This window comes from Rousettus aegyptiacus, unplaced genomic scaffold (genome assembly GCF_014176215.1).
Source record: "Rousettus aegyptiacus isolate mRouAeg1 unplaced genomic scaffold, mRouAeg1.p scaffold_m13_p_8, whole genome shotgun sequence".
Classification (NCBI taxonomy): domain Eukaryota; kingdom Metazoa; phylum Chordata; class Mammalia; order Chiroptera; family Pteropodidae; genus Rousettus; species Rousettus aegyptiacus.
The window spans coordinates 77,075,569-77,087,783 of record NW_023416311.1 but is presented as its reverse complement, the minus strand read 5'-3'; the positions used below and the strand labels follow the sequence as shown (position 1 = coordinate 77,087,783).

At 30.6% G+C, this 12,215-nt stretch overlaps 1 protein-coding gene across 4 annotated transcripts in view; it reads left to right on the top strand.

The window, feature by feature from the left end:
• KIF2A (kinesin family member 2A) overlaps window positions 1-12,215 on the top strand; it is a 58,954-nt gene that overhangs the window by 30,805 nt on the left and 15,934 nt on the right. For 2 of the 4 annotated variants that reach the window (XM_016137043.2, XM_016137045.2), the window contains exons 2-11: window positions 623-717; window positions 1,109-1,228; window positions 3,008-3,062; window positions 4,245-4,367; window positions 4,944-5,044; window positions 7,188-7,283; window positions 8,769-8,823; window positions 9,206-9,368; window positions 11,450-11,540; window positions 11,673-11,736. In XM_016137043.2, coding sequence (XP_015992529.1) covers window positions 623-717; window positions 1,109-1,228; window positions 3,008-3,062; window positions 4,245-4,367; window positions 4,944-5,044; window positions 7,188-7,283; window positions 8,769-8,823; window positions 9,206-9,368; window positions 11,450-11,540; window positions 11,673-11,736 — 963 coding nt within the window. The remainder of the gene's footprint in view (window positions 1-622; window positions 718-1,108; window positions 1,229-3,007; window positions 3,063-4,244; window positions 4,368-4,943; window positions 5,045-7,187; window positions 7,284-8,768; window positions 8,824-9,205; window positions 9,369-11,449; window positions 11,541-11,672; window positions 11,737-12,215) is intronic. The other 2 variants (XM_016137046.2, XM_016137044.2) reach the window with 1 other exon arrangement.

The window sequence follows — 12,215 nt, the reverse complement described above, 5'->3', positions numbered from 1 at the left end:
GAAAACAAGTTTAATACATTATATAGACTGCCCTCTACAAATGATAAATACTGGAGTCATCAGAGAAAGTAAGGAGTAGAGTGGATTTCCATATGTAATATGCAGAAAAAGAACATATTAGATTAACATTTCCAAACCTTTTTGCACTCAGATTCTTTTTCTCAAAATTTTAAATTAACATTATTAATTTGTGTAGTATATGATCATGACTTTTAAATAAAAAGTGTTATATCAGTATAGTATTAAAAATTGCCTTATGAATTTTTGTTCTGTGTTCTAGAATCATTGTTGGCTCATAATAAGGAAACTTTCTAATGACTAACTGTTCAATGGTATAAAATTTCAGGTATTCTATATGTTAATGTAACCATTTATCATGTATGCTGAAAATAAACTTTAAGTATAATCCAATTTCTTGAGTTCCTGGTCTTGACCTGTAAGAAATCGATTTATGGTGCCATGGACAAAGTTTATTGCCTTATCCTGAGAGTCTATAGCAGTCTCTTGTAAGAAAAGTAGTATGGTAGTCTTTTAATAGTTTGTGAATTATAGAATTTTATTTGACAGAGTTTAGGCATTCCATAATTCATGGCATTTTAAAAAATATTTTATTCCCATTTAGGCCGAATACATCAAGCAATGGTAACATCTTTAAATGAAGATAATGAAAGTGTGACTGTTGAATGGATAGAAAATGGAGATACAAAAGGCAAAGAGGTATGATCACTAGGTTAAATTTTTATTTCTAGTCCTGCCATCAAATTTTTAATATAAAACAAAACAGAAAAGTATATAATTTTCATATAATACATGTATTCTTTATCATTCTTTAAAATCTTTCAAATGATTAAAAAATTTCACTCAAAGAAAGAAGGGAGATTTCTTTTTATGTGTATCTTATGTGATTGGACATATAATCAAGACCACAAAATTAATCTTGAGATATTTTTTAAATGTGTGGGTTATAATTCTAGATAATCTAATTTTTATAGCAATACCGTTCATTAGGCTAAAATTACTTAACATTTATTCTCTATGTGTGAATTTATTTGAAAAAGTAAAAGATTTGTCTAAGTACGCTCAAAATGGCATGTGGTTTTTAAAACAGATTGACTTGGAGAGCATCTTTTCACTTAACCCTGACCTTGTACCTGATGAAGAAATTGAACCCAGTCCAGAAACACCTCCACCTCCAACATCCTCAGCCAAAGTAAACAAAATTGTAAAGGTTAGTGATGAAAATTCAGAGGATGAATGTGTGTGTGTGTGCGCGCACACATGCTGCTTCGAAATTGGCAGGCTGTGGGAATATGTTTTAAGTGTTAGTAGTTTTGTTAAAAAAAAAAAAAATTCTTTCTGCTATCCGTATGCATATATACTTTCCGTATACACATATACTTTCAAGGATTGAGGTTGTCTAATGCACAGTTATAACAATCATTAAATAATGTTCTAGAAATTCCTTGCCTGATTAGGATTTTTCCTGACACGAATAGCTTTTCAGGAGTTATGAGTCAAAACAGTTGCTTGTTAGTGTTGGTTGAATGAATACAAATGACTTTGATAAAGAAAGAATAACTTTATTATTTATAATAAAGTCTCATTCCAATAGTCTTTTGAAATGGTAATTCTGCTAATTTTATGTTTATTAAAGAAGGGAAATGATGGAGTGTAGTTTAACTATTTCTGTATTGTATGTGAAGATAAACTTTAAAACCATACTATATCCTCCCTAACAGTTTTATCTTTATAAAAATAAAAGATATGTTATTTTTATATTAAAAGATAATTCCTTTGCATTTCTATTAAAACTTCTGACTGTTAACACTTTGTATCAAAATACAACTGTTTTTAAGCCAAGCGGCCCCTCGAAGTTGTTAAATCTGCAGTTTGTGTTGAATTCAACAAGCATTTGGTGATTTTTCTACATTCTTGATTTTATCACTTACATATATGAATACGACATAACTCTAACCCTATAGGAGCTCACTATTTTGCAGGGAAGATATCCAAATATAATATGATAGAAGCTTAGCAATATCTACAGAACCTTCTGCTTTTTACACCATGCATATGAACATAAGGCAGATTTTCAAGTTATATAATTTCAGCATATTGAGAGTCACTGCTTTGGGGTCATTTATTGCCATTTGTAAAAGGTATTTTTTATACTTGGCTTCACAGGCTGAAGGATCTTCATAGTTTATCCTTTTGAGTATGTCATTAGCATCTTTTTTTGGTAGCACATTAGAATCACCTGGAGAATTTAAAATACTGATTCCTAGGCCTGCTCCCAGAGATGGTTTATTTTATTTAAAAGAAGGCCCTAACATCAATACCTTTTTACTAGTACCTATCTCATTTGAATGTGCAGTTAGAGTTGAAAAATAGCGCACTATTTGGTATCTTTTTTCCCTCGGCGATTAAAATGAAGTCTTAGTAAATAAATAATAGGACCAAGTATTTGCTACCCTAATCTATGCAGTCTGTGAAAGTCTAATGAAACCTTTTAGTATAACTGACAGTGTGCATCTCGTAATAGTTTGACGTTTCAGCTTAACAATTGGCTGTAAGTTATCTAAAACTAGTATTTTATTAATTATCCCCTGATACTCAAAATGAAACATATTACATAGTTTTGGCAGAATGGCATAATGATTAGAAGTGCACTTTAGTGAAATTACTTAACCTCTCTTTACTTCAGTTTCCTCATCTATGAAACCAGAATAGCAATAATATGACTTCATAGGATTGTTTTGAAGATGGAATGAATTAATACATACAAAGTCTTTAGAGCAGTGCCTGGCTCACATTAATTCCTGAATAATTTTTTGGGGGTGGGGAATAGTCATATAAAGAAACTTGAATATTGAAAGCATTAGTAGTAATTCATTAGATGATTGTTTATACTTTTTCTTCACTTAGTTTTATATTATTGTATGTCAGCCTACGTTTTTAATTAAAGGAAGCTGATTATGAGAAGTAAAATGAGTATTTTCTCTTACAGAATCGACGGACTGTGGCTTCTATTAAGAATGACCCTCCTCCAAGAGATAATAGAGGTGAAGCAAATATTTATCTATTAATTTTCCCTATCGACTTCTTAGTATGGCCTTGACAAGATAAATTAAAAGTAAATATTACCCTCCCTTTACATTATTATTTATTTAAACATTATGTGGCTAATTTTAAGATTGGTGTCTTCTTGATTTTCTGACACAATAATATTGACAATATAAAAAATGATTTCTAAAGGTACATGATGAATATGAAACCCCGATCTATGCAATTTTTGATTCATTTCATTTACCCAATAAGTTTTCAGATTTGAGGAGAGTATTTTAAGAAAGGAATGAGGAAGTAGTCAGTTGATTGATTCCACAAAAGTAAGTTTAATCATCATGACATTTTTACATGATTTTCTAGCTAACAAGCTTCCAACAAGTGTCATGAGTATCTTAGGAGTCAGCTTAAAAAAAAAAAATGAACATGTATAAATTTTAGTTAATTGCAAGTCTTCCATATATTTTCAGCCAGAAGATACAAAACATAGTTTGCTTCTCATCTGCTATTCAGCAGATATCCTTTCTGAGAGTGACGTTGCTCCATATGGGTGGTGAGGAGGGATGGGCGTAGGTATTAGAAGAGAGATTGGAACTAGAGGGAAAGTTCTGCACTTTAAACACAGTCCTTTGAGTCTTGTGAAAATTTATATTTCTTTGTAGAATATGATATTTATATTTAATATTATATGCCTTTTTCACTTTTATAGCATCCACAGTAGGACATTCTCTGCTAAAGATTTGCATATTTGAGGAACAAAGAATAAGATTTAGAATATAAGGAGGGTTGAAGGACTTTTAAGTTTTTGTGCTTTCTGAATTATAAATTTTTCAAAATGAGAATGCATTTAAAATTCATATTTTGTACACTTACATTTTTAAAATGATTATTAAAAATCAAGCTTGGCTTTGGTTTTTATATAAATTATTTAGTTCGAGTTTTATATTGAAAATTATATTGATGGCACCTAAGTTATCACATATTATGCTGAAAACCTTTTAGTTTGTCAGTTGGTTGAACAGAATTATATATTTTGCTTATGCTCATATAAGTAGAAGACCTTTCAGTTTGCAAATGCAGCCATTAAGTATCAGTTCATATGAGATACCTCTGTTCCTTTTACCAAGGTTCACCTTTACTGATTTTTTGTTCTGAATTTTAAAATTTTGTTTTACTTACAGTGGTTGGTTCTGCACGTGCACGGCCTAGTCAACTTCCTGAACAGTCGTCTTCTGCACAACAGAATGGTAGTGTTTCAGATATATCTCCAGTTCAAGCTGCAAAAAAGGAATTTGGACCCCCTTGTATGTAAATCATGTATCAAGGATTCAGTCATTTTAGACATACATGTATTCTCTCTTGGTCATCCTTATAAGTCCCCAAATGGCGAACGGTCTTAACTACAAAGTTGATTGTAGATTTCATTTTACCACTGTAGAAAAAAAAATTTTTCTTGTTAGTTTAGTCTCTTGATTGGGTTTTTAAATATATATTTTAGAGAAAGAAAATTTTATAAATATAAAATTATAACAATGTGTCAGTTGCATTGAATTTAAAATTCTGGCCAGATGATATTTTGACAGATTTTATAGAAGAAATTCTTATGCTTCTTGCTTCAGAGATCTTTGATTCTAAACCAAGAGATGACATGTATTACTATGTTAGAGTCATTTTTTTTTTGGACTCTTTTTTGTATATCGTCCTGTTCCTACTTTTGTTAAAGCAGCTCATAAGTAAAGTTCACATAGCTGTTATAGGCATGCTTTATCACTGTGTACTTTTTTTTTTTAATGTGGTGAAATTATACATAAAAGTTTTGTGTGTAAGTACAAAACTCTAAAAAGAAGACTATACTTTTACAGCTAGTCTTTTTCTTTCAGCACGTAGAAAATCTAACTGTGTGAAAGAAGTAGAAAAATTACAAGAAAAACGAGAAAAAAGGAGACTACAACAGCAAGAACTTAGAGAAAAAAGAGCCCAGGTTTGTAACAGGAATATATTTTGTTCATGTACCAATGAAGATTAAATTGTGTCAGCAAAAGTGTTGGCTTAGGAAAAAGTAGTCGAGGCATTTAAGATTTTAACATAGCTTCTTAAACTGATAGTGAGGAATGAATAAACTCTCATGAAAATAAGTTATCATAAGAGATTTTACTAGTTGTACTTTTCATGTTTTAGTGGGTATGTGTCCTAGTTCCATTTTGAATAATAAGCTATTGTGTTAAAGAATTCTAACTCGTTATAACATCAAGACTAATAGAATTTTTATTTTAAAATATCTAAACATACATTCAGAAGAATGTCTACTTAAAGTACATGATTATATTATAAATTTTATTATTATTTTTCCATGCTTAATAGTGTCAATGTAACACATTGAAAAGGGGGAAATTCCTTGAGTTTGATTCTACTGGATATTGAGAGGGTATCTGTGTTTTGTTCCACTCTGTTCCTTTAGCTATCTAGTAGCAAAACTGTTTACTAGCTTTGGGGAAATTACATAGAGGACTGGCCTTTTATCTCTGTAGTTTCTTCACGTACTAAAAATTATTATTTTACATGTAACTCCTCCATTGACTTTTTATTGTATCTGTTCTCAGAATTTGTTTTCTGTCACAGAACCTCAGGATTGTTTCTTTAGGAGTATGTTCAGATGCCTTTAATCATAAAGATGTTTTATTGGGAAATCGTGGGTTCAGTATAATATTCAGCTAGAGTAAATCAGCTTTTATTTGAAAATGACCTGAGACTGACCAGTTCAGTTTTAAATAAATAATACACAAAACAGATAATTCTACTTATAGTTAGCACATACGCCACCCGGTGTTTGCTTTGGGTATTTCATAATATTTTTACATCTCTGTGATCTCTTATTTTTCACTTTACATTCTACTTCTCAATTGGCATCATTAGTATTATTTCCTTTAAGAAGGTTAATTTAAAGTAAGTTTCAATAACAGTTTTGAAATTTAATTATATTCAAAGCAAACCTGGTATATGAAAAAAAGTATGACTTAGAATGTTCAATAATTTATTCCTCATGGCTAGGAGAGACTGTTAACTCTTGCTGTTTACTATATCTGGATCTGAATTTTCTCAGTTTTGAAGCAAAAAAGGAAATATAGTTGTGACATAAAATTTCCCATGGCCAAGAGACCAAAGAAAAAGGCTTGACAAACTCCATCATTACATTAAGAATTTATTAAGGAGACGTATATACAGGTGCGAATTGGGCAGCGGCAAGTGACATGTCTATCCTCCATGCCAGGTGGCAGGTGCTAAGGGGTTATATAAGACAGGGCAGGATGGATAAGGGGGAAATGCCTTACATACTTGCGCAGGCAGTGTAAGGGCCTGTTCCAGGAACCAGCAAGCCTGGGACACAGAGGAAGAGTCAGACAGTTTCTGAGGGGGGTTATGGAAGTAGTCTATGATCTGACCCCTATCTAGTGAAACAAGCTGAATCTAGCACAAGGGTCTGAGTCAGGCATGGTCAGACAGTGATCACATCTTAAAACAGTCTCTTTTCCACAATAGTAAGCATTTAATAATTTGAGTTTTAAAGATTTAAAAAATTGGCTTTTGATTCCTTTAAATTCTATGTCCTATCAATTTGGAGCTGTTTTTACCATGCCTTAGGTTTTTTTAGAGAGCCAACAAAAATAAGAAGCAAACATAAAAGAATCTATATTATCCATATTCCTACATTGCTAGATTAAGAATTGGGGAGAAGAATCTGATTAAATGAATTTTTATAGAAGTTCAGCTTTTCTGGAATTTTTTGTTAATGTTTAAAATGAGCACTCTTTCTCTTTTGCTCCATTTTCTAGGTTAGTTAAGATATAATGGATGAAATTTTGAAATAGGTCAAAGGTGACTTTAATGAGGAGAGTTTGGCTTAGAATTAGCACAATGTATGCAGACTAACAGAATTTTGTTATTAATATGAAAATAATTCTGGATATGTTATTAGTCATGAACTCTGAAACTAAATTATATCACATCTCTAGTTTGAGTTGGGCTTGGCTGTGACACATGACACAATCTATTTAATTTTCAAACTATATATAACAAACACCACATTACTATAATAATAAATGATGATTTTCTTTGTCGTCTTATAGGATGTTGATGCTACAAACCCAAATTATGAAATTATGTGTATGATCAGAGACTTTAGAGGAAGTTTGGATTATAGACCATTAACAACAGCAGATCCTGTAAGATTCTTTATAAACCATTGCTCTGGAACTTTTTGTACTGTAAATAAAAACATGTTTGATACCCACTAAATTAATACTATGTTTACTATGTAAACCTTCATCTCTTCATGGGTGTTTATTCCCTACATTTTAAGAAGAAAAGAACTCATCCACATATATGCTTATCTTCCATAATTTGATATATCAGGCATGCTTCCCACAGAGATGTCTGTTTCAAAGTGAAGCCTCCCTATCTTTGGTAGGGCCAAAGCAGCTGTTAAAAGAGTGATATCTGAACACCCAGTTTCCTTTCTGATCATCACTTATACTTTGATTTCAGTTTCAAGCTTATTTCCTTTTTGGCTTAAGCTATAGATCTCACTGTCATTCTAATTTGCTATGTTATTTTAAAATAAATGTTACTTTCGTTTTTAATAATAAGCAGTGTTCGTTGAGGACTGTGGTAGACCAGAAATTCAGTGCTCAAAAAATACTTGGTCTTATTACTCAACTCCTTTCCTGTTACAAATTGAAAATTTATTGAACAGGGAATACTTTTGTAATTGTTACTTACAAAAAATAATCCATCTGACTTAGCCCGTACAGAATATAGTATTGAGTACACAAAATATGTTTGTGTTCAGCAGATGTATTATATAGGATTAAATAAAGTTGTTTATAATATTTGCATCCCATGTGTTTAACCCACTACATCTGAGCTCATACCTAAGGACAGGGATTGCAAACTTTTCTGAAAAAGGCCTAATAGTAAATATTTTTGGCTTTTGTGAACCACATTATATTTTTGGCTTTGTGAACCACATTATAATGGTATTTGTCACAACTACTCAATTCTGTTTTTGTAGTATGAAAGCAGCCACAGACCCTACATAAATGAATGGGTGTGACTCTTTTCGTAACACTTGACAAAAGCAGGTAGTCGTCTGGATCAAGCCTATAGGCCAATCCCTGCTTTATGCTAATTATTATTAAAAGGAAGTATTGGGGATATAAATTTTATGGAAAGTATGTGTAAGAATTGGCAAAATAGAAAATTTTGGAAATTATTTTGTTCAGTAATCTTCTGGAATCATGTTTCTTGTCTATAGTTAATTGCCTTTGCCAACAACTTTCCCTATAATCAACCTGAAAATGTGTCATGGGAAGAAATTTTACTTTTTCGTATATAGCATATCTTGAAGTGAATTAGGCAGGTTCTTAACATGAACTTAATGCTACTAAAAATAGTAATACCTTCTTCAAACTTACTTTCTAATGGTTAACCAAATATAAAAATAAGGAAGTTTCCATTATACTCAGAATTTTAGAAATATGTCTGATAACTATAAAAATTTGTGCAAGCTAGTTTGTTTTTTTACGCTTACTTATCCTATTTATGCCATGCCTAAATTTCTAAAACCTCTGAAGGAAATATTGCATTATTAATTTTCTATTGTTTTGCATTCCACTGATAATCACTGAATTAAAATCTTTTATTTTTAGATTGATGAGCATAGGATATGTGTTTGTGTAAGAAAACGACCACTCAATAAAAAAGGTATGATGCTTATTGAATTATAATAAAAGATTGCTTTGTCCTATTCGTAATTTTTTTGTAATAGCAGAAATCAAATTGATTTGGAACAGCTAAATGTAAGTCATTTAATTTGTACATAACCATTATGCAAATTTCTATGGTTAGATCTGTTGATTTGTTACTGCTCTATGAATTATTGCCATTCCTGGTTCTTGCTTCACAAAAATCTTGATATTTTTACTTTGTTGTTTAAATGTTCTGTATTGTTGAATGGCATGTTTATGGGATATTTATATTTACAGAACTCGTTACTTTTATGTAAATTTGTACCAAAAATAATTTTCATATGTTAATTCAAATGCTGTGAAAATTGCTGGGCATTAATTTTCATTTATTCTTTTAGAAACTCAAATGAAAGATCTTGATGTAATCACAATCCCTAGTAAAGATGTTGTGATGGTACATGAACCAAAACAAAAAGTAGATTTAACAAGGTACCTAGAAAACCAAACATTTCGTTTTGATTATGCCTTTGATGACTCAGCTCCTAATGAAATGGTTTACAGGTAGGTCGATTTATTTTAAATTAGAGTTTTGTTCTTATACTATGTGTTCCTCACTACCCTGCAACTTAACGTGATATTGGCATATCACTCCAGAGGTGAAATATGTTTTTTTATTCTGAGTTTAAACAAAGAATATAAAATAAACACTATAATGAATATTAACACTTGTTTTCTTTAATGTTCCCCCAAATCGTAGTTTTCATTACTGATTAACTTATTGTAATTTCACAAATGTATATGGATAGGAAATTTCTAGGAAAATTTTGACGTTTTCTGTATTTCAAGGAATGGGATATAGTTAAAGGACTTTTATTTTTTATTTTTTAATTTCTGTGCTAGTAATGGAATTTGAAACACTTATTATATATCAATCCTTTATTTGTCTAAATCTTGTTTTAGCTTGTACTTTAACTTAAGAGAAAAAAAAAGATTCTTTAAATTTACTTGCATTTGTCTAGTTTTTATCTTTAAGCTTTGGATTAGTTTTAATACATGAAACTTTTGTATATCCACATATTCAACTTATAAACAACTCAAATTTAAGTATATCCTATATTGATACCCCACATTTTTATGCCAAATTTAAATTTTTATATGTAGTTTGTAAACATTCACCGGTAACTATTGGAACATATAGATTAGTTTTAAAAGCATTGCTGTTTGAGTTCGTGCAGAGCTGGCTGTCTTGGCAGTTACTTGAATGCTGTGGTTTTTTGCCCCTTTATTTTGCAAATATAACTGTAAACAAAATTATAGATATACTAAGAGTCCTAAGAATTGAAGATGTTATAAATGAAATAGTATTGAAAGCAACTCCACTGGTTTTAAGCCAGCAAACTGGGAGTTCAGTTGTAATGAAAAGACAAAATTAAAGAAGATGTACATGCTAGATAGAAATATTGCAATGAAGTTGTTTTAAAGGTAATTATAATTATAAATTGTATATTTTTTACCTCTCTGAGAATGAAGTCCTCTCCTCCCCATTCACTCTCTTCCCTGCTTCTAATCCTGTCTCATAAAATATGTCTGTTTGCCTTTTATAATCATTTTCAAGAAATCATTATAAAGGTATGTTTGTGTGTATATGATAGATTTAGTAAACCTTCTTTGTTTCACCCTATGTTCATGCTTCTTAACTTTACCAATATTGGTTCTTTCTCCTTTCTTTTATCCTTAACTTCTATGGATTGAAGAGTTAGAACTTTTCTTGTCTAATCACTCTGCAGACTCATTTCTAGAACTTTGTCTGCTCCTGTTGATCTATACCTTCTCCAGTTGTGTACCTTTTTAAAAAAAAAAAAATCAGTAGGGTTGTATAAAGTGTTCCACATACATTATTTTGAAGCCTATATAGAAGTTAGATTTGTTATCTGTCATACTTTTTACTGCTCTGCTCAATGAAAAATATTTCCTGTTCCTCCTACCTTTTAATTTTAACTAGTGGTGATTACAAAAATAGATTTGAAAAATAATCCAAACCATAATATTTTGGTATCCTTTTCTTGAATCAAGACTGTCAACTCAGAACTCACTGTCTTATAAGCATAATTTATATTTACTTGTCCACATACAATGAAATCTTATCACTTACCATTTTTCTACTTGCTTAAATGGTCTAAGATATGTTTTTGTAGTTTTTTTCCAACCTCTTTACCTTTTCTCTATTGAGGTTGCCACTCTTGTTTGTATTGAAACTTTTGATTCTGTTATTGTTTTATTTTCATTATGTATATTTTACCTGTCTGGCTAATATTACCATCTTTCATTGTTATTTTTTAAACTTTCCTAATGTCTTCTATATGTGTCATAGCTCAGTTACTATCAGTTCTTTTTTGTCCATTGTGATCATTGTTTATTATGAAATTATTTCTTGAGATTATTCTTTAAAGAGCTTTAAGTAATTCTAAGATATGGTTATTTAAAATATTTAATGAATCAAGGGCTCAATTATGACCTAACAGTTGAACTTATTGATTTGTTAAAAATTGTGGTATAAGTTTTGTTTAATAAGACTCGATATTTTATTTCCTATTTGTTTAAATATTGACAGCACATTCTGACTGGTGCATATTATTTTTAAGGTTTACAGCTAGACCACTAGTGGAAACTATATTCGAAAGGGGAATGGCTACATGCTTCGCTTATGGGCAGACTGGAAGTGGAAAAACTCATGTAAGTAGTTTATTACAGTTACATTCTAGTATGAAGCTAGTTTTTTTCTTATAACTTAATTCTTAGACCTAAATTCTAAAGATTTGTTCCTGAATAACGTCTATTATGCTTTATTTTCTTTTTAACATAAAGACCATGGGAGGTGACTTTTCAGGAAAGAACCAAGATTGTTCTAAAGGAATTTATGCATTAGCAGGTAAGTGCCCTTTGTGCATATCATTTGTAATATTCTTCTTGAATATTATTCAGATGCCTTTGAAATAACACTTGGAAATATCATCCAGGATTTTAAGGGTATCTGTAATGCTATATTTACTCTGTATTATGTGCATTTCAGGTTATCAGACTGCTTGATAAGAACTGTGCATTTGGGGTAGAAATCTTGATTATATTTGTGTCATTGTGATTTGGCTCATTGGAGCTTACTATTTGTTGTTGAATAGTGATTGAAAAGTGTCAATTTGGTAAGGTTATGAAAGTAACCTTATTATGACCACCTATAACTTTATGCTATTTATAAGGATAGATAGTAGTTTCCTTTTATTAAATAATGGAGAGTGGCATCTAAGCCTTAAATGTAAAAAAAAGTATTATTACTATCTTTTGTAAATTAATGTTCACTTTAGTCTTCATTTTTATTATTGACATTATTATTGTGGGTAAAGATTAACTGGT